General features: G+C 46.7%; 1 protein-coding gene across 3 annotated transcripts in view; it reads left to right on the top strand.

Annotated features, from left to right (window-relative positions):
- Positions 1 to 22,419, top strand: part of C16H10orf90 (chromosome 16 C10orf90 homolog) — a 235,935-nt gene that overhangs the window by 187,638 nt on the left and 25,878 nt on the right. For 2 of the 3 annotated variants that reach the window (XM_032608885.1, XM_032608884.1), the window contains 3 exons: positions 15,654 to 15,944; positions 19,009 to 19,193; positions 21,300 to 21,477. In XM_032608885.1, the coding sequence (XP_032464776.1) occupies positions 15,654 to 15,944; positions 19,009 to 19,193; positions 21,300 to 21,477 (654 nt within the window). The remainder of the gene's footprint in view (positions 1 to 15,653; positions 15,945 to 19,008; positions 19,194 to 21,299; positions 21,478 to 22,419) is intronic. The other variant, XM_032608886.1, reaches the window with a different exon arrangement.

The following is a 22,419-nucleotide window of genomic DNA, read 5'->3' as shown; positions in this document are numbered from 1 at the left end:
GCTTAGGTTCTTTCCATCTCCGGGCTATTGTAAATAGAGCTGCAATGAACATTTGGTACATGACTCTTTTGAATTTTGGTTTTCTCAGGGTATATGCCCAGTAGTGGGATTGCTGGGTCATATGGTAATTCTATTTGTAGTTTTTTAAGGAACCTCCATACTGTTCTCCATAGTGGCTGAACCAATTCACATTCCCACCAGCAGTGCAAGAGTGTCCCCTTTTCTCCACACCCTCTCCAGCATTTATTGTTTCTAGATTTTTTGATGATGGCCATTCTGACTGGTGTGAGATGATATCTCATTGTAGTTTTGATTTGCATTTCTCTAATGATTAATGATGTTGAGCATTCTTTCATGTGTTTGTTGGCATTCTGTATATCTTCTTTGGAGAAATGTCTGTTTAGGTCTTCTGCCCATTTTTGGATGGGGTTGTTTGTTTTTTTGTTATGAGCTGCATGAGCTGCTTGTAAATTTTGGAGATTAATCCTTTGTCAGTTGCTTCATTTGCAAATGTTTTCTCCCATTCTGAGGGTTGTCTTTTGGTCTTGATTATGGTTTCCTTTGCTGTGCAAAAGCTTTGAAGTTTCATTAGGTCCCATTTGTTTATTTTTGTTTTTATTTCCATTACTCTAGGAGGTGGGTCAGAAAGGATCTTGCTGATGATTTATGTCATAGAGTGTTCTTCCTATGTTTTCCTTCTAAGAGTTTGATAGTTTCTGGCCTTACATTTAGGTCTTTAATCCATTTTGAGCTTATTTTTTGTGTTATGGTGTTAGGGAGTGATCTAATCTCATACTTTTACATGTACCTGTCCAGTTTTCCCAGCACCATTTATTGAAGAGGCTGTCCTTTCTCCACTGTACATTCCTGCCTCCTTTATCAAAGATAAGGTGTCCATATGTGCGTGGGTTTATCTCTGGGCTTTCTATCCTGTTCCACTGATCTATCTTTCTGTTTTTGTGCCAGTACCATACTGTCTTGATTACTGTTGCTTTGTAATATAGTCTGAAGTCAGGGAGCCTTATTCCTCCAGCTCCTTTTTTCGTTCTCAAGATTGCTTTGGCTATTCGGGGTCTTTTGTGTTTCCATACAAATTGCGAAATTTTTTGTTCTAGTTCTGTGAAAAATGCCAGTGGTAGTTTGATAGGGATTGCATTGAATCTGTAGATTGCTTTGGGTAGTAGAGTCATTTTCACAATGTTGATTCTTCCCATCCAAGAACATGGTATATCTCTCCATCTATTTGTATCATCTTTAATTTCTTTCATCAGTGTCTTATAATTTTCTGCATACAGGTCTTTCGTATCCTTAGGTAGGTTTATTCCTAGATATTTTATTCTTTTTGTTGCAATGGTAAATGGGAGTGTTTTCTTGATTTCACTTTCAGATTTTTTCATCATTAGTATATAGGAATGCCAGAGATTTCTGTGCATTAATTTTTGTATCCTGCTACTTTACCAAATTCATTGATTAGCTCTAGTAGTTTTCTGGTAGCATCTTTAGGATTCTCTATGTATAGTATCATGTCATCTGCAAACAGTGACAGCTTTACTTCTTCTTTTCCGATTTGGATTCCTTTTATTTCCTTTTCTTCTCTGATTGCTGTGGCTAAAACTTCCAAAACTATGTTGAATAAGAGTGGTGAGAGTGGGCAACCTTGTCTTGTTCCTGATCTTAGTGGAAATGCTTTCAGTTTTTCACCATTGAGGATGATGTTTGCTGTGGGCTTGTCATATATGGCTTTATTATGTTTAGGAAAGTTCCCTCTATGCCTACTTTCTGGAGGGTTTTTATCATAAATGGGTGTTGAATTTTGTCGAAAGCTTTCTCTGCATCTATTGAGATGATCATATGGTTTTTCTCCTTCAATTTGTTAATATGGTTTATCACATTGATAGATTTGCGTATATTGAAGAATCCTTGCATTCCTGGAATAAACCCCACTTGATCATGGTGTATGATCCTTTTAATGTGCTGTTGGATTCTGTTTGCTAGTATTTTGTTGAGGATTTTTGCATCTATGTTCATCAGTGATATTGGCCTGTAGTTTTTTTTCTTTGTGACATCCTTGTCTGGTTTTGGTATCAAGGTGATGGTGGCTTCGTAGAAGGAATTTGGGAGTGTTCCTCCCTCTGCTATATTTTGGAAGAGTTTGAGAAGGATAGGTGTTAGCTCTTCTCTAAACGTTTGATAGAATTCACCTGTGAAGCCATCTGGTCCTGGGCTTTTGTTTGTTGGAAGATTTTTAATCACAGTTTCAATTTCAGTGCTTGTGATTGGTCTGTTCATATTTTCTATTTCTTCCTGATTCAGTCTTGGCAGGTTGTGCATTTCTAAGAATTTGTCCATTTCTTCCAGATTGTCCATTTTTATTGGCATAGAGTTGCTTGTAGTAATCTCTCATGATTTTTTTTATTTCTGCAGTGGTCAGTTGTTACTTTCTCCTTTTCATTTCTAATTCTATTGATTTGAGTCTTCTCCCTTTTTTTCTTGATGAGTCTGGCTAGTGGTTTATCTATTTTGTTTATCTTCTCAAAGAACCAGCTTTTAGTTTTATTGATCTTTGCTATCGTTTCCTTCATTTCTTTTTCATTTATTTCTGATCTGATTTTTATGATTTCTTTCCTTCTGCTAGCTTTGGGGCTTTTTTTGTTCTTCTTTCTCTAATTGCTTGAGGTGCAAGGTTAGGTTGTTTATTCGAGATGTTTCCTGCTCTTAAGGTGGGCTTGTATTGCTATAAACTTCCCCCTTAGAACTGCTTTTGCTGCATCCCATAGGTTTTGGGTCGTTGTGTCTCCATGTCATTTGTTTCTAGGTATTTTTTTTATTCCTCTTTGATTTCTTCAAAAACATTTTCTTAAATCAACAAGATGCAATGCAGCCTAAAGACCAACTGCCTGGAAAGTCACTTTTAAGGGATGCTGTACTTAGCGCACAGCGTGACCCCAAAGAGTCCTTTGAAAGGCACCAGGAGAAACAGAGTGGCTCCAAGGACGGGAGGGAACTGGACAGAACCAGAGAGTATGAAATGCAGTGACCCACCTTCCTAAGAGAAGTTGTGGAAATCTTGTTTGGGGTGTTCAGAAGTTTTTAAAGCCCAGTGAAAACCAATCCACTATCCTTTTTTTCTTACTGCTTTGAGATCAAGAATAAGTCAGGTATTCTGACCAAAAAAAGAAAAACAATGGGAGGGAGTTTTGGTATGGGAAAAAGAGTGCACATCCTACCATCATTCTGTATAATTCACTGCCAGAGGTGCCGGTTCATATAAAACAACACTCAGCTGTATTAACTGAGCACTTAAAAATGTCACAAGAAAGCGATTTTCCTATTCTAGCCAATATGAGACAGCTAGAAAGAATAAAACTACATGGGGCCTCTCCTCCGTTCCCCAGGCTCGTGTATTAGATACTGGTTCAGAAAGAGCTTGTAATTTTTTGTGATTCTGCCTCCTCCACTTTCCTCCAAAATAATGATTTTTCAGTAAGGTGATACGTTTATTTTTGCAAAGAAATCCCTCCCTCTTTCGGATGTAAGGGAGATGCTTCTGCCAGACACACATACTCACTGTAGCAATTAGAAACAATTCAATATCTTCCTGTTTCTCCATACCTAAGTGGCTTCTCGGGACAAGCCCATAAACTAAATATGTTTTGTTCCTTTCTGACGAGAAGTAAATAAGTGAGGAAGTCCACGTGAAACCCGAGGGATTGGAGAGTGGGCGCTTGTTGGGTGCACGCCACCTGTTTATTTCATAGAGAGATGATGGCCTTTGGGGAGGGGGTGGGGAACGAAAGAACATGTGCTGTCACGCCTCATAGTCTTGGGAGATGGAGACAGAGAAAACCAGCTGGCCTCAGGGTCTCATCCTCTGCGTATAGACTGTGTCCTGGCAGGCTCTGATTCAGGCTCTCTTGGCCGCTTGATTTATTCTTTGTTACTATTTTCACGTGGCCTGTGCTTCTCTGCAGAGGCCTTGGGGAGTCTCTCCAATTCTGATTTTCAAAAATAGTTCTTCAAAGGGTGCAGCATTCTTAGAAGAAGATGCACACGGGGCCACATGTTTCCAGCTGAGTTTGGGTTGACATGATGAGGTTTGTAAAAAGCATCTGAGGAAAACCAGAAGAATGCCGTCAGCCCGGCAAGGAAGTGCTTCCAGCGGGTGGCAATAGCGCTGAGAAGGAGAACCAGAGCCTTTTCCACGGGAATCCCGCAGCCTTGGAATTCACTTCCTTTTCTGACATGGAACCCTCGGAGGTATTTATATCTTCTCCAAATGGGGTTTCCAGATCCTGGAGTGGAAATGAGGGTCTGGCTGGGGTTGGAGGGAGGAGCCCGCCTGACCTGGGAAGGCGGGAAGTGGAAGTATTGTATGTCAGGCAATCGCCTCTCTTCCTGGCCCAGCACCACAAAGCAAAGAAATAGGGGATTCTTTACAGCCAGAGTCCTGAAACCACACGTGGAAATGACTGTGTACAGGAAAAACGCTTTGAGGAAGGGAATTCTGGGATCAGAGCCCTCAACAGTATTCTAAAATCCCTGATTTTGTAGCTCACTCTCTGGGCCCAGACTCTGATCATTTTAAGCACTTCAAATTGGCTCATTAATTTTGTTCATTTCCTTCACAACTCAGCACGGAATCAACCAGTTTCTGGCTTACGTCCAGTGACCGCTGAGTTCAGGTTAAAGATTTGCTTCTTCTAACACCTGATGATTTCTATCTTCATCTTAATTATATTAATGAGTCCCAAGCAGATTCATAGGCCCGTTTTCTACTCAGTTTTTGAAAAGAAGGGGAAATGCAGTGTATATTCAAATGATGGCCAGAAAACAGGCAGTCCAAACAAGGATGACCAGCCGTGCCGACGCTGGGGGCTGCGTTGTGATACGGCAACATTTAGCCTCCGAGCGTGGAAGCCGTCGTGGGGTGTTGCTCTAAAATGTGGAATGTCAGGATGTGCCTGTGTGTGGACCGCCCAGGGGCTTACGTCAGATCAGCCCAAGGGGATCACGGCTTTCATCTGGCCGTAAGCTACTATGGATGAGCCCTCAATTGCTGGTTTAGCCGGAGGCCTCCCCTGAACTGCCTGGAAGGGTTAGTCTCATTACAGATACTAACACATTTTGTGTTTTGCTGCCCTTTGGCTTTCAGGTCAGCCTTTTCTACATCACTTTGACATGTTCATGAACTAGAAGACCCCTCTGGGTTCCATTAGTCAGCTCCCACACAGCGGCTTCATTCATCGTTTCGGTCATTTGGACTTCTCAGAACAGGCAACGACACCCTCAGATCGGTGCGGGAGCCAGAATTAGCTGTTTGGCGGTTCTACGCCTGGTCTGTCCAAGTGACGTCTGTTGATTCTGTGGTAGGGCCATTATTCCCCAGGGGACTGAGCCCTCGTCCTTAGATCTGTGCCTTTTGCCCTTGGCTGTTTGCCGACAGAGGACCAGAGCAAACTGGCCACTGATGCAGGCCAGGTCTGTGGACCATCTTGGGAGCCCACTAGAGTGGATTCCTAGCGGAGGCATTTCTGGGCTGAAAAGTAAGTTCACATGGGATTCTGCTGGGCATTGCCAAAGTTCCCTGCCCTGCAAGCTGCAGTGAAAGGCTTTTTCTTTTAATAAGCGAGTTAAGTCCATTTGTATTCATGGAAAGACTGATGTCTGGTGCCAACTTTGTCATAAATGCATAATTTGTTGGTTATATTTGCTATATCTCTTCATCTCTAACATGTGTGTTCATTGCTTTGTATTTATAATTTTTTTCCTAGTTTTTAAGAAGGTTTGGATCTTCGTTCTAGTCATTACATTTCCACTGGTACCTTTTTAAAATTGTAGTTAGTTTACAATGTTGTGTTGGTTTCAGTGTACAGCAAAGCAGTTCAGTTATATATATATTCTTTTTCAGATTCTTTTCCATGATCGGTTATTACAAGATTACTGAGCATAGTTCCCTGTGCTATACAGTAGGTCCCTGTTGTTTACCTATTTTATATATTGTAGTGTGTATCTGTTCATCCCGAACTCCTAATTTCTCTCTCCCTTTGTACTTGTACTATTTTTCTTTGTTTTTTTTTTTTTGCGGTACGCGGGCCTCTCACTGTTGTGGCCTCTCCCGTTGCGGAGCACAGGCTCCGGACGCACAGGCCCAGCAGCATGGCTCACGGGCCCAGCCGCTCCGCTGGCATGTGGGATCTTCCGGACCGGGCACGAACCCGTGCCCCCTGCATCGGCAGGCGGACTCTCAACCACTGCGTCACCAGGGAAGCCCTGTACTTGTACCTTTTTGAATGTCCTTCGTCCCTAGTCTGAGAGCAGCTGAAGGGATAAGAGAGGCTGGGAAGCTGGAGGGCTGGTCTGGAGTCTTTAAGACTGTTCTTCCACATTCGTGCTCTCCTTGTGGTGCGTGGCAGGACTGCACATCCCTCCACTTTGACAGTCTGCTGTGGCCAGTGAAACTGAGCTATCGGTGGACTTGGGAGTGGAAGCCCTGATGGGCCAGTGCAGACAGTCTGTGCCCTTTCTCTCAGGGGTCACAGAAGCAGAGGCCCAGCTGGAGCCTCCATGAGCCTCTGTGATGAGCAGAGCCCCTTGGGCTGGCTCTGGGGGTGTAACTTGTGCTGAGCCCACCTGGGAAGGGGCTCCAGGGAAGATTCTGATTCAGTAGGTCAGAGGTGAGGGCTGAGGCTCTGCGTCTCTAACAAAGTCCCAGGTGTGGTTGGTGGTGACGTTCATAGACCACATTTTTAGTAGCCAGGTACTGAGCCACAAAATGTTTTCGTTCTTTGTTTCTTTACCGCATTTGTAACCTAACTTAGTAGTTCTCAAAGTGTGGCTCCTGGAATAGCAGCCTCAGGACCACCACCTGGGAACTCAGAAATGCCCATTTCTGGGCTCTACTTCATGTCTACTGAGTTGGAAGCGCTGGAGCTGGGCTGCCCTGGATAGTGGATTTCAACAAGGCCTCCCTGTGATTCTGATGCATGCTACCGCTAACCTGGCCGATCCAGACCCATACCTTGATAGGTAGGGTCAGATCAATTACGACTTGCATTTAGTTTGAGTAACAACACATCCAAAAGCAGTGGCTTGAAAATGTAAGGTTTATTTTTCTATAAAGAAATCCAGGGGTGGGCAAACAAGGACCTGCTATATAGCACAGGGAACTATACTAAATATTTTGTAATAACCTATAAGGGAAAAGACTCTGAAAAGAGTATATATAATATATGAATATGTATATGTATACATGTGTATAACTGAATCACTGTGTTGTACACCTGAAACTAATACAACATTGTAAATCAACTGTACTTCAGTTTTTAAAAAAAGATATCTAGGGGTGGGCAATCTGGGCAGGTATGGCAGGCCCACAGTGTCCTCAGGGGCTCACGCCTCTGCTTTCTGCTCCACTTTCCTTCAGGTATGACCCTCGTCATGATGCTTGTAGAATAGTTGCCAGGACTCCAGCCATCACGTCCACATCCACAGTGAATACCAGCTGAACATCCCCTCTTGAGACCCTCCCGGAAGTTCTACCAAAGGACTTCTGCTTTTATCTCACTGGTTGGAGCAGTAGCACACCACAGCAAAGTGTGATTTTTTTAGCCGGGCCCGTTATCATCTTGGACAAAACGAGGATTCTCTAAGTTAAGAAAAAGATAAGAACGGATATTGAGTAGGCAACCAGCCGAGTCTACCAGAGGTGGTGGGGATTAAGGTCTTCAGTGATGATGTTAAAGGCATGGAGAGGGCATTCTGTGAGCTGAAAGAGTTGTTGGATCTCGTCAGAGAGTAGGAGGTTTTAAGTTACTGGTTCAGGGGAGAAGCAGCTCTGGGTATGGGTATATTTCAGGTATGGAATGTGGCTGTAGGAGTGGGGACTGGAGTGGAGGTGATGGTACTGGTTATAGGAGTGGAGGTGATGTCATTGGTTGGGAGGGGAAGTAGGAGTGGAGGTGATGGTCATTGGCCGTAGGAGTGGAGGTGATGTCATTGGTTGGGAGCTGGATGGAAATGATTGGTCATTGGCTGTAGGAGGGGCTGGAGCAAGCAGTCCTTGACGTGAGATCGGGAATTTTACTGTTTTTCCTGCTGCATCCCAAGCATTCTATATCAGTGCCTGGTATATAGTAGGTACTCAGTGGAGAGCTGTTGAATTGAAGATAAAGAGGTCAAGCAATTTCTTTGAAAGAGCAGGTAATAGACACACACACACACACGCACGCACACAGGCACGCACACGCCACACACACGCACACACACACACACACACAACACACACAGGTGATTCTGGGATGAGACCTGGCTCTGAGCGGGCATTTCACTCTGCAGGAGCCTTAAACTAAGATTCTTCTCTGCTGCTCCCTTTGACCCCTGGCAGATCGGTTTGATTTTTTTTATCAGTTTTTTACCGTGTAGCATAACCTGCTGGTAATTCTCAGAGCACCCAGGAAAAGCCAGAGGAGGAGGAGAGATGAAAGCCTGACAGAATTATTAAACAGAATGGAAAGGTGCCATCAACGGCAATAAATCTCCCAGATAACAGTATGATAATCAACCTGTGCTTTTGTGTACCACTGCTATGGCGCAGGGTGGTCCTGTCTAGTTATAAGCTATACCCAAGATGGAAATGAAAGGGGGAAACAGCCGTGCATTACTCCACTAGAAATGTGCTATACCTCCCAAAGAAACCACTGTGAACATTTTTTGTGAGTGGACAGATTGTCAATGATTTTTATTTTTTTAATATTTCAAATTTGACAGTGATAATTAATTGCTTTTATAATTTACAAATGTTTTTTAAAAGGAAATACGCCTACTGAAAAAAATTATCACCTCAAATCGTCACTTTTGGGAACTAGCAGCAAGTTTTGAGAAAGCTTAAAATGTGTTTTCCGTGCTTCAGGAATCTGAGTCATGCTTTGGGATGAAGGATTATGGGACAGCTGATACTTTGGGACTCTGTTTCCTTGGTGTCAGGTAGAAAGGTGTGATCTAATCATTGACTGGGACTTGTGTCTCTTATCGCCTGCAAGAAAGTCCAGGTAATTCATTTATTAGAAAACAGGCAGGTTTGTGTGTGTTTTCATGTGTGCATGTGTGTATGTATGTGTGGGTTTTATTTTTGCCTTGCAAATATTTGTTTGTATGTTTTGAGATTTTTGTTCTACCAGTCTTTAAAACTGTAGGATAATGACATAATTGGAAAAAGAGCTCCGTCCAGTTTCCTCAGTGTCCATTCTAGATATTCTCAATGCATGAATGATCCTTTACTGTACATGAAGCTGTGTGCAAACTCCCCACGTATATCCTTTTTTTTTAAATTGAAGTATAGTGATTTACAATGCTGTGTTAGTTTCAGGTGTACGGTGCAGTGATTCAGATATATATATATATATATATATATATATATATATATATATATCTCAGATCCTTTCCCTTATAGGCTATTACAAAATATCGAGTAGAGTTCCCTGTGCTGTACAGTAGGTCCTTGTTAGTTATCTATTTTATGTATAGTAGTGTGTACACGTTAATCCCAAACTCCTAATTTTACACCTTTCCCCCTTTCCCTTTTGGTAACCATAAGTTTGTTTTCTATGTCTGTGGGTCTCTTTCTGTTTTTGTCAGTAAGTTCATTTGTATCTTTCTTTTTAGATTCCACATATAAGCGATATTATATAATATTTTTCTTTCTCTGATTACTTCACTTAGTATGATAATCTCCAGGTCCACCCATGTTGCCTGCCAAATGGCTTTTCCTTCCTTTTTCATGGCCGAGTAGTATTCCATTCTGTGTGTGTGTGTGTGTGTGTGTGTGTGTGTGTGTGTGTGTGTATTGCAGGATCATATGGTAACTGTTTTTAGTTTCTAAGGAACCTCCATACAGTTCTCTACGGTGGCTTTAACCCACATGGTATCTTGAAACTTGACCCTAGAACAATAACAATGAACACACTGCATCTTCCCCCTTTTCCCTCTGAATACAGGGTTTTTCCAATGCGGGGCTTGCCTATTTTGTCCTAACACCGTGTTGACATCTTAACAAACAGTTGTCGGCACCCCCCACCACCCCTATCTGCTCCAGGTTCCAAAAAGGGAAGGCTCCTTTTAGAGGTCTGGAGCTACTGCCACCACTTTTCCCAAGTCGGTTTTATTTCTTGGCCGTCGCCCCTCCCCACTTAGGTCTCCTTCTTTAGGGAGAAATATTTACTGCTTACAGCAGAAGAAACCCTGTTACTGTCTAGGAAGGGCTCATATGGACAGGAAGTCTCGTTTCCTGGAAAGGAAAGGACTCGCTCGTGTGTTTCCGCTGGCCCCGCTGCCTTTGGACGCCCCTTCGTCCTTGCTGTCTGATCTTCAAGTTGCTGTCTGTTCCCCTGACTTCTTCTCGTCCTGAAGGCGCCAGCTCCAGCTCTGCTCCGGCCGAGTGGATGGGCTTTGGGACATGCAGTTTCCCAAACACAGCTTCTCTTCCCGATCCGATCCTCTCCTCTGTGCCAGGAGCCGTTTATCTCATTTGCTGCTGCCTCTTTCCCCCCTTTCTGACACCCTGCCTGGGCTGCAACATCTCTGTGTAGAAATTTAACAGAAATATGCTGAAACAATTATTGGCTGATTTAAACAGAAGTCTAGATCGGGTGGGAGGCAGGGTACCAAATGGACACCTCTTTCCATGAGGAAATCAAGTTTTTCATCTGCTGCCAGAAGATGAAGCCTTGACCAGTTAAAAGCAGAGAAAGTACCCACCAGCCTTGTCCATTGTAAAAGCTTGTCGTTTGCTTTCTCTGTTGGTTGTTTCTCTATGGGTCATCAACGGACTCTTTTATGTCATCTTCTGTGTACTGTAATTGCAGGTAGTTTGAGGATTTCTCTCCTGTTAAAAGGGGAGAGAATTTCACCTGCTGGAGAAATTATGTGTGTTTTGAGTACCCAGGGTTACCGCCTTTTCCTTCCTCTTTAGCGATATCTGTGTCCACAAATTAGCATGTATTGACCAGAGAATATCTTGCCTTTCCCCTCAGCAGCAGCCTCCCGTGTCCCTGTGTCAAAATTGGGGACAGCAAAATCCTGCCTAAAGTGAGGGGGTCTGCGATTCACCCCCGGGCGCTGTTCAGAGTGGCTTTCCACTTGATGGATACACAGTCCTCTCCAGCTCACTTCTTTGATTTCCAGTGAGATGCACAGTTATGGGGTTTGCTGGAGGAAAGCCCACAGGTGAGGCAGGAAGATCAGATAGGTAAGCTATACATAAAATATAGATGCAGGAGATTTAAAAAGGTGATGATGGGTGGAGGGAAGTCTGGGGCCACTCAGGGTAGTGGCAAGTAACATCAGATTTTTAGGAGAGCCTGAGACCCACCGTAGTTGCATTTAGAAACTGGTATTTTTATCGATGACCCAGAAATATCAACACAAGCTTCAGTTACTGTTATTTCTAAGACAGTCTGTTGTAAGATGGTCTAGCGTTTGAGGGGAGAAAATATAACTTCCCGAAACATTAAAATGTGGGAGAAAATGTGGCCTTGGATTCAAGGAAGCCCACTTTGCTTGGAAACATCTCTTTGGTTGATTGGCCGGTGTTAGAGGCAGGAAGGTGTATGGAGCTGAGACCCAAACCCTAAGAGAAGATCTTTCTAGAGAGCTGGTTTCAGTTTTGACACCAAAACACCTATAACAACTCTAAGCTAACTTGGAGATAAATGACTCTAATATGTGTCCCCTATGTTAGTTACCTGCCTTGGGCTGTCAAGGGTCCCCACACAGCTGTGCTCTCTGGGACTGTGCGTGGTTTTTATGGTTTTCCTGCTCATCCTTTGCGATTCCACTGACAGAGTCTGGTGACTGTGAGGGTCCGCTGCTTAGCAACCGCCCCCCACTTGCTCGTTCCCTATCGTGAGCCCGAATTGCACAGTTATTAGAATTGTGTGACACTGTGGGGCTCGTCTGAGAACACGAAAGATTATGTATCACCTCAATATTTGGAAAGAAGCAGTGAAGGATCTTTTTCTATCAAATGGGCTCATTATGACACTTTCTGGCCCGTGGAGGCACCTTGTCTTGAGGCTCGGGAGCTTTTCCTCATTTTGTACTGAGGATCTGCATGTGCTGGTGGTGCCCTTGCCTGGCCCCAGATTCAAGTCCCTTCTTGGCTGGTCCTGATGCTGTGTCGGTGAGGTCTCCATCTCCCCCTCCCTGCCCTGCACTTGGGGCAGCTCAGGGCCCACATTTCAGCGCAGAGAAGCGCCCTGCTGGAACTTCGCCCTGAGGTCTGCAGTTGGACACGGTGAGGTCAGGAACGGAAAATCCAGCAACAGCCCACCGCCCTGATTGTACTGCTGCCCGCCAGCCCTGCCTGACGCCCTGCCCGTGGTCAGCCCCTTGTTTTCAGGACTCATTCACGGCTCACCACTGTCTTCCCCAGAGTCACACCCCATCAAGTCTCAGGGAAGCAGTGGCCCTGAGACGCTGAGCTCTCTCCTGAAAGCTCTTTCCCTGATGGATACAGTGATGTCTTTACCTTAAAACAGCTGGCTTTGTGCTTTTGCTATTCAGATTTTTGGTACTGAAAATATATCGTTTATGGATCGTTACGTAGGTGGGAACGTTATAGACAAAAGCAGTGAGTCAGGCAACACAAAATCAGGCAAGTGGTTCTGTCTGGGTGAGTATGATCCAGAAGGGGCTCAGATAGGAAAGCTGAAGCCCAAGGAAATTTCTGCCTCTTAATCTAGGAGGCTCATAGGTGCTCTAACATCTTTAATTACAAATATAATACATTTCACAACAAAAAAATGAGCTTTGAAGGAGCACAGAGAAGCACGGTGTAATGGTCCAAGGAGCTCGTCTCTGAGTCAAAGATGAGAGTTTAATAGAGGGAATTCATGACTGTTGGGCAGATCTTTTGGTTGGTTTTGGTTTACGTCCTAGAGCCTAGCTCAGCTCTGAGTAGGTGAGTTTGCTGGAGCTAGTTGAGTAGCTTAGCTAGCGAGTAGTTGAGCTATAGAATATCAACCCAGTGGGTATCGCGTTTTAGAGAAGGGAATGGGGGTTGTGGCTGTTGAAAGGAAACCTGCGGGACCCCAGCCCCTCCAAGCATCAGCCCCAGGGATCAGACTCTGAGTTTCAGTCCAAGAAATAGAAACCTCTGCTAGAGGCTGCTGCGTGATTCACCTTCTCCTAAGACGGGCAGAGCCTGTGGAGGTGACGGGTCTTCACGGGAGCGATGTAGTTTAAAATCTGAGCCATGAATAGAGAACTCGAAGTACAACCTGCATGCAGAGTGTGTGGGGAAGAAAACGACCATGTTGCCTGGCAAAGGCTCTGCCTGGGGATCATTTCACGGCTGATGATTGCACTTCTCAGAACCCACAAAAAGCCCTGATCAATAAGTTGTCAGGAAAGTTTTTCTTTGATTGCGTGTTTTTCTTTTCCCCAGTCCACCAGCTACATTCTACTTTGGAGGCTTTGTTAACTCTTTCAAGTCACAACTGGAACATCTGTCTTGCGTAGAATCATTCCTGCAAGAATTTACATTAAACCAGATAGAAAGTTAGATAATTAATAAATAGGTAGCAGATAGATAGTTAGCTCTCCATGAGTCTATAAATAATCCATTTATGTAAAGAGTCTAATGTCAGGATGGAACTAGTAGACTGGGACTGCATCACTGATAATTACTTTGGTTTTTGATTCTTTAAAAGAACCTCTAATAAAAGGAAGCAACGGAGAAAGGAAGAACTCTTTTAGGACTTTTTTTGCTTATGCTATTTTATACTTAAACAGAATTGACGGCTTTTGAAATACATGGTTGAAAAGATTTTTCTGTACAAATTAGCAAAGCCCAACTTTTCCATAGGAGGCCATATCCCTCTCCAAATGATAAGGTCTGTAACAACCACCATTTGGGGGGACTTTCACGTACAGGCACAGGGACCCAGGGGGGGTACTTTATCTTCATTTTGTTTGTTTGTTTGTGGGAATCGGAATGCTGGGTCCACCCTCTTGTTGGCTCTCCTGCTTCAGGTCCCACAGCCAGGACGCCCAGCGAGGGGACCGTCTGTGTTCCATCTCTTCCCACTACCCTGCCGGCCTCACCACACTCAGCCTGTCCTCACTGGCTGGGATGCCAGGACTCAGGGACAGAGAGGCTGGAAGGAATTGCAGACAACTGGCATTTTAAGAGAAGTCACCACTCTAATCAGTGCCTGGTAGTCATGGGCTCATTTCCTTTTTGTGTACAAGACATCTCAGAAAATATGATGAGAATCTTCCAAGAATCTCGATTATTCCAGTGGTTCCCAGGACCCTTTTTCTGCCCCCCGTACGCGGGAGGTCTGGATGCGTCCCACCCTCACCGGCAGCCGTGCCTGTCTCCCCTTAGGTGACCTCAGCATAGGGAGGAGATGACACCTGGTCAAGAGTCACTGCCGTGTTTAAAGTGAATAACTTTTAAAACTTTATAGAGTATTCCAAAAGAAAAAGAAAGAAAGCAAAAGCAAAGAGTACAACACAGGCAAAGTGTGAAAAGCAAGTCTCTCTCCCGCCCCCAGCTCCTGGTCCTGAGTTGCCCTCTCCCAAGACAGTCCAGTTCCCAGGGTCTTTGGGGTCCTTCCAAAGATGTTCTGAGCAGATAAGCACTGACTGGGGAAGCAGATCTGGCACACTGTCCACACTCTGTTCACTTGATAATGAATCTTAGAGGTGATTCCCCCTCTACCCAGGAACACGTGTCTTATTCTTTTTCACTGCTGCAAAGCAGGGAAGTGCTGTAATTTACTTAACAGTCTCCTGCTGGTGAGCAGAAGGTGATTTCCAGACCTTTGATATTACAATGTGGCGACAAGCAACACGCTGTACACCTTGTAGACCCACTGCTTTAGTAGAGGTGAGCACAGAGAGCTGATAAATTACATCCTGCATCTGCGCTTGCCATAGGACGTAACCCGGCAGCATTGTTTCTGGAATAATAATGATAATGAACGTTTATTAAATGTTTACTGTGTATCAGGTACTGTGCTAAACCCCTTAGCTGGATCATTATTTTCTTATAGTATTACCTTGATTTTAACATTTAGTGTTTATATTAATAATATGCTTACATTGTTTATCATATAAAATGATTATATACATTCCATAAATATATTACTTATTATTTAAATAGGTAAATTGATTATAAAAATAAATATATCAAAATTAAACATATAATGTTTAGCATTATTACCTTGTTATGGTATTATCTCAATTTTATAGATGAGGCCAGATAGCATATAAGTGGTGGAGGGGGGATTTGAACCCAAGGTATCTTCCCCCAGAGTCAATGTGCTAAACCACCCATTCGATTATCTACTGTCTGGAAGGTCTTTTGAGCTCCTAAGGGTACCAGGGAGCACGGTCTCTTCAGAGCCACGTGCATGAGAGCAGTGCATGTAGAGGGGCTCCCGAGTGAACCCCGGGGACGTCTGGCCAGAACTGGTGACCACATGTCGTTGCTGGGTGAGCACATGCACGTCGGCATCAATGACGCCTGTCCCCTTGAGGCAGCACTGCAGCCCATCTGCCTGTCTCTGGGAGAGCGTGGCGTGCAGAAGTCAGCACGTGAGACGCGGGCTCCTCAGATGTTTTGAGCACGATTCTCATTTTATTTTTAGTAGAAACAAAAGTATTTTCTGGAAGCCGCGAGAAGCAACAAGAAGGAGCACACGTGACTGTGTCTGCTTCCCCGGTGGAACAGAAGCTGGTTGAAGATCCCCTTCCTGATGGGTCTAGCTCTCCAAGCAACAGCTGTCAGTCTAGTGACCTCTCTGAACCCGCAGAGAGTCAACAGCAAAGCCTTCCGAAACTCAGCTTCCCTTTACCTGGGTCCCTTTGCCCCTTCCAAGATTTATGCACATCTCTGCAGGAAGACCACAGTGTTCAGATAGAAAGAGAGTTCCTGGAAGGTAAGGAGTGAGGGAGGTATAGGGTTGAGATGATTCTTCCTTAATCTTCATAGGGAACATGGTACAGGGTCTTCCTGGGCCCTGGTTCACTTGAGCTTCCCTTAGGAATCTGCCTTTTCTCCAACTGTACAAGCAGAGAAGAAGCAGGACCAGCAGGTTTAAATAGTGGGCAAGTTCTACCTCCCAAGCAGTGAGAAGACAGCACTGCATGGGTCAGGAAATCCCAGCCCTACTGAGCACAAGGCCAGCATTGCCTGAAGCTGAGAAGAAGGCCGCTCCCAGGTGCCCGGCAGGTTCTCGGGCCTCGTTAGGGAACAGTTGAGACCCGGGGTGGCTGCCCTGAAGGCAGCGGGTGCGCCAGGCTGAGAGTGGTCCTCAGTAACTGACTGGCCAGGATAATGGCCGGGGCGTGGAGACCCCACATGTGCCAGGCTCTCGACAAACAGAGTGCACTGACCTCACAGTGCCTTGAAGATAGGTCCCTGGCTCAGCCTCTCACAGAAGTCAAACCAGGCCATCGTTTCTCTAAAGGCCAAGTGGCTGACCCCTACGAATATTGCAGCGACCATTGATATATAAAAAAAACATAGGAATAAAATAGAAAAAAGATCTGTGGTGCCCAGTTATAACAGAGGAAAATTTAGATTTCCTATCACTCTAAAGGTTTTCCCAAAGAGCTGTGGATGAGGACAGAAAGGAAAAGATTATAGAGCTTTGGATTATAAAAGTTAAAATATTTATGGTAATTGATAAAAACATTTTTTTCCTGAAACCCAAGTGAATCTCTAGCTCATTAAAGGAGTATGTATTGAATACCCACTGTATACCATCAAAGAAGCATTTATTAAACACCTACTGTATGCCAGGCACTGTGCACGGTGTTTCCTGCCCTCCAGGTGCTCTCAGTACGGTACCAGAGACATCGGGGTTGTAACTGTGCCTGTGATGAGCCATCAGGAAGCTGAGGACGGCCCCAGATGCTGCAAGGAGGGGCTGGACAGAGACACCTTCCTCAAGGAAATGATTTTGAGAAAGAACTTGAAAGCTGATTAGAGGTTTAAAAACCAGACCCTAAGGTGAAGAGCATTGCAGGCTGAGGGAAAAGCACACACGAAACAAAGAATGGATGGAAAGAGCATGGCTGATTAGGGGTCCAGGGGGCCGGAGTACAGGGGTGGAGGGGGGGCTAGTGTGAATCCAAGGTCCCGTGGGTCGAGTTGGAAGGTCCGTATAAATCCACTAAGAGAGTCTGGACTGAAGCCTGGGCCAAGTCCTTGAAGGGGACGAGACCTAATTAGATCTGCTCTGAAGGTGATTGTCTCCTGGACAATGTGGAGGCCGGATGGGAGAGGGCCAGGTAGGGAGGCTGAGACTGGCTAGAGATGAGTACAGACCATGCCACTGGGGAGGACTGGCCACAGTAGTAGAGACTTTGAAGATAATGGACAAAGCTTTGTCGTGAGCAATGGAGAAGATGAGTGTGTCAGGACTGCCCTTGCGTCGCTGGATCTGTGGTGGGGAAGGATGGGAGGAAACCGTGGCTTCCCTGAGTATAGGGTGAGCTAGAATAAAGCTTCACAAGAGATGGAAACAGTACCACGGAAAGTGTAATTAGCTCTAGCCGTAGGGGGTTGGGGGACAGATATCTGGGTTAGGGGTTAGGCCTGAAGCAGGGATGGGGGAGCAACAGGGAAATCTCCAGAAAAGAACTGGAGCAAATGCTTAGAAGAACAAGGAGAAGGATTTGCGAACCTCTAAGCAGCCTGTTGTTGGTAGAGCATCAAAATTGGTAGCTGGAGGGCAACACCCACCATGAACGAGCCATGAGAAGTCTGCTCTCCTTGTAGTGCTTGTAGGTAGTAGGGAACATTGATGGATTTGGGGTGGAGACAGGACAGCTGGTCCAGACCACAGAGGATCTGGGTGTGAATGGCGGAGGTTATAATGGGGGGTCAGTTAAGAGATTCATGGGACCATGGAGGTGCGTCCCGTGGCCACCTCTCCACGCCCAACAGAACTAGCTGCTTCTGGGCACCTGAGCTGGCAGTGTGGAGAGAGGCATGCTGAGTATGACGCGGTCCGGCCCTCAAGGGAGTCACAGGCCTGTGGGGTTGAAGCATCCTGTGATGGGCCCACTGATGCTGCTGTGTGAAGCGTGCTCCACGGCAGGTACACAGAGGAGGCAGGAGGGGGCGTTTTCCTGAAAAACTCAGCCTTAGAGGTAGGAGGTCACTGGGTGGGCACCAAAGGGGCTTCGTGGAGATGGGAAGCCGTGTGTACGAGGAGTGAGGGCACCACCAGTGAGTCTCAGAACCGGAGAGGGTTGGTAAGGCTGTGGTTAGGGCTCGTGTGGTGAGGGGAGTCAGGGAGCCCAGATGGGAAGAGTGGGCTGGGACAGACACTGTGTTCCAAGTGGAGCAGTTGTTCAGTAAGGGCTGAGTGAATACGTATGAATCGCCCACTTTCACCACCCCAAAGGCAACCCTGCCCGAAATGCTGTAGCATCAACTCATCCTCTGATCTCTTCCACCAAGGAATGTCAAGATGGCTTCAGGATGGAGCCCAGTCCCGCACTGAGACAGAGAGAGTTCCAATTATGAATGTAAAGCCAGGGCTAGTCTCTGGTAGATTAAGGGGAGGGATAGATAATTGAACACCGTTCCTCTGTCTTACATCATTAGCGTAGCAAAGATAAGGTAAATTAATACACGGTCCCCAAACAACCCAACTGAAATAGTTGTACAGGACACACGTAATAGGAAGCGCAGAATAGAAAAAGTTTCTTTGCAGCGGGAGCAAAGGCATTTTGAACGTCAGAAGCCAAGGGAATACCTCCACAGCATCACTAGCCAGTCTCAAGGTCTGGCTGCCTACAAACATGCCTCCCCGTGACCAGGGCAGCTGGGCGTCTGTGATGAGGCGTGATCTCGTGGGCTTAACGAGGCCCATTAATAACCCACTGGTGTTTCTATTTTCAAAATTGTCTTCTGTGTCTCATGGCCTTGAGGAACCAGGAGAAAATCACTGGGTGCTCTCTAAATGGAATTCTAATCTTCTCTCCCAGGAGATTACACGTGCTGTGACTTGGTTGTTAAAATAAAGGAATGCAAGAAGAGGGAGCAGCCCACCACGCCCGAGCCCGAGCCAGTGCCCACTGAGCCAGAAAACCCCCAGGGACCAGAGACCCACGACCTGCCGGAAGATTGTTCCAAGAGCCAGCAAATGCCCGCAGGCTCCTTGACCTTGCAGGTAAGGCCTTCCGTGCATCCCGGTGTGATTCCCACCAAGGGGAGACTTTTCCCGGGGAGCCTGTGGGCACATGACCTCACTTCTGCTTCTGAGGCTGGAGACCTGACTCAGCTTCCTGGTGGCTGTGTGACTCTGGGCAGGTCCCCTAACCTCTGTTCTGGGCCTCTGTGAGTAAGGAGATGATGATGTCTGCTCCCGCGGGCTAGGATGGGAATCGCATAACATCAGTAGTGACTGTGATTGGAGCAATGACAGCATTTGTTGAGAACTTTCTGGTACCCAGACACGGACAGGGTCACTTCATGGGCGTCAGGGCCTTGCATCCTCATGGCACCCCCATGAGGCAGGAGTCCCTACAGCCCTATCTTCAGATAAGAACATAAGCCTTTGAAAGATTAAGGAAGTCCCAAAGTCATGGCCTTGAGTTCAATGATATGGAACCTCTCATTTGTGTCTTTCCCCAATTGTAGAAGTAATATGTACACATTTTTTAAAGTTCAAAAAATACATAGGTATAAAGGTTAGAAGGACAACCAACAATCCGGAGAAAGCCAACTACGCCTTCTGGGAGACACACGATGCGTTGTCAGCAGCCCTGCTGGTGTGCAGCTCCACCTGCCGGCCCTGCACCCCTGTCCCCCAGGTGGTCCCACCGTGAGAGACTCATGTGCTCCCAAGGCAGCTTGAGCCTCCATCCTCAGGGCGGGCAGCCGGGGCAGCGGCCATGCCTGGGCCCACAGGCCATCCCCAGGGGCCATCTCTCCAGGCCCCAGTGACTCGTGCCTGGGACCTGGGGCTGGCACCTTGGAGGCCAACTGGCCAAGAGACTCCTTTCCTGGCACAGCAGCTAGGGGCGTGGGCACGACACAGATGGAGCCCACGTCGCCCTCTCACTGGAAACCCTGAGCTCCCCGAGGGCTGGGAGAGGAATGAGGCAGAGGACGTTTATGCTATGGCAGCACCTCCAGAGGGCCTATGCTGAGCGCCTGCTATTTGCAGAGCTGGGGCAGTGGCTGTAAGGGCTGCGATGTGGAGGAGATAGGGCACCTGCCATCCGGGAGCTCACAGCCTAGCGTGACAATACATGTGCGTGAATCCCTCGCGCGGGGTGGTCCATGAAGTACCAGTAAGCTCAGGCTGAACAGGGAGACCTGGAAGTTTACTGGGAGAACCGAGACTTGAGCCGATGGGTGTAGCTGGGGGTGGTACTCCAGGTAGGGGATCAACTTGAACAGCGGTCTGTAAGGAATATCAGGTTAAGACAGTGAAAGGCAGGGTGGGAAAAGCATGGGACACCCACAGCTGAGGGTCGCCAGGCAATCTACCAAATTACGACGAGCCTCAGTTTTTGCCTCTGTCAAATGGGGATAAATGTATCTGCCTTCCAGAATCACTGCGGGGATTCTCAGACAACAAATACACATAAAGCATTGAGCTTAGTGTCTAGCACAGAGCAGAGTGCGTCAGTGGTGGTTATTCCTTTTCAGTAAATCTGTGTTAGGGGCTTCGTCCATGCACGGCGTGGCGGATGCGGTGAGAGCTGAGGCCGAAGAGGAAATGCGGGAATTCTGACCTCCCCTATGGAGCTTGCAGAACCATTCTGCAAAGGCAGAGCTCTCCTGCCGGCTCTCTCTTCCTGGGAGGAGAAGCTGTTTCCGTTAGCTATGATTACTGTTTCTTCGGGACAGACACGTGCTTCACGCTGGGAGGGGGATCTGGTTCTGTGCTTCTTAAGGCATCCAGCTCCCTGCAGAAGCAGCTGACTCGGAACGCCTCCATTCCTCTCCCACCTGTGTCGCTTTGGAATATGGAATTTAGGGCATTCAGATTTTGGAAATGGATTAATTGACAGGGAGGAGAAGGAACGGGCGGAGGTGTGCCTTTGCACTCGCAATTTGCTGCTGGTGACTGTCAGTCGTGCTGCAGCGGGGCCCCTGGTGCTGACTGAGACCTATGTTACCAACGTGTCTGTTGCCATCTTTCCATGAGGTGTTGGGAGAAAATTGGGATGTGCTCATGCATCAGCCTCTCGACCCAATCAGACAGGTGTGTTGCCTTTCTGCGTCATTTCTCTTAAAAAGAAAATACTTTCCTGGCTCCTCTTAGGAGGCCCTGGAAGTCCGCAAACCTCAGTTCATTTCTCGCTCGCAAGAACGTCTGAAGAAGCTAGAACACATGGTACAGCAGAGAAAAGCCCAGCAGAAGGAGAGCCTGGGCCAGAAGCAGAGTCTCCTTCCTGTCCGCGCCAATAAGAAGCAGTTCACCGTTCCCCACCCTCTTAGCGGTAAGCTACAGGTGGCTCGGGAGGGCTGGCGAGACTGCCGGATCCTGGGGCTGCGACCTTCACCCAGGCCGGTGGTCCAAATGGTGCCCCTGCCCTATGCAGGACTCATGTTCGCCCAAGTACCCAAACCTCAGGGTCATACAGCCTGCCCCGGAAGCCAGCCCATCCTGAGAGGTCGAGTACGGGCAGTGGACTCAGCAGAGATAACCTGGGACACAGATTTACCATTTTAGCTGGGAGAGCAGCAGCCCAGCGTAGCCGGCTCAGATTCTCGGTTCCTTAATAGGTATTTGCAAGAGGTGCCCTTTGCCCTTGATAGATTGCAGAACGGGTCTCGGGGTGAGAGGTTGACTCCAGTTTGTCTATATCAACATTCATCATGAAACCCCTTTCCTGCTGGGGGCTCAGAGAAGGGATGGCCAGCTTTCCAAGCGCCAGGAGGCCGGTGTCGCACTGACCCTGCAAGGGCGGCGCTCATTGACTCACTGGAGAAGTCGTTACCAGGCCCCTTCTCTGGGCCAGGCTCCGTGCTGGGAGCTGGGGAGAGTGCAGTGAGCAAGGCTGGCCTCCGTCCTTTCTTCGTGGAGCTTATAAACAGACTATTAAACCAGCGAGAATAAGAAGAGACAAGGGCACAGGTGGGGACATGGGAGCACATTCTGATGGCCTGCCAACTCAAATCTTAAAATCTGGAGGCCTGGGGAAACCTCCGTTTTATTTCTTTGGATAGACGAACAAGATCTTTCTTCCTAGGAAAATGTTCCGGCCCCCAGGAGGTGAAATCATGGGTCTAATTCTGAATAAAAGTCCTCTGGGGAAATAACCATATTCAATAAAATGCAGCTTAGCAAATATTACCAAGATCTTACAAGGGGGTTGGGGGGGGGGACAGAGGACAGAGGGGTTGGAATAGGATTCCTGTTAACCACGGGCAGGCTAGGT

The sequence above is a fragment of the Phocoena sinus genome, chromosome 16 (genome assembly GCF_008692025.1).
Source record: "Phocoena sinus isolate mPhoSin1 chromosome 16, mPhoSin1.pri, whole genome shotgun sequence".
In the NCBI taxonomy this organism is placed as follows: Eukaryota; Metazoa; Chordata; class Mammalia; order Artiodactyla; family Phocoenidae; genus Phocoena; species Phocoena sinus.
The sequence above is the reverse complement of the archived record's forward strand: the minus strand, read 5'-3'. Positions and strand labels throughout refer to the sequence as shown.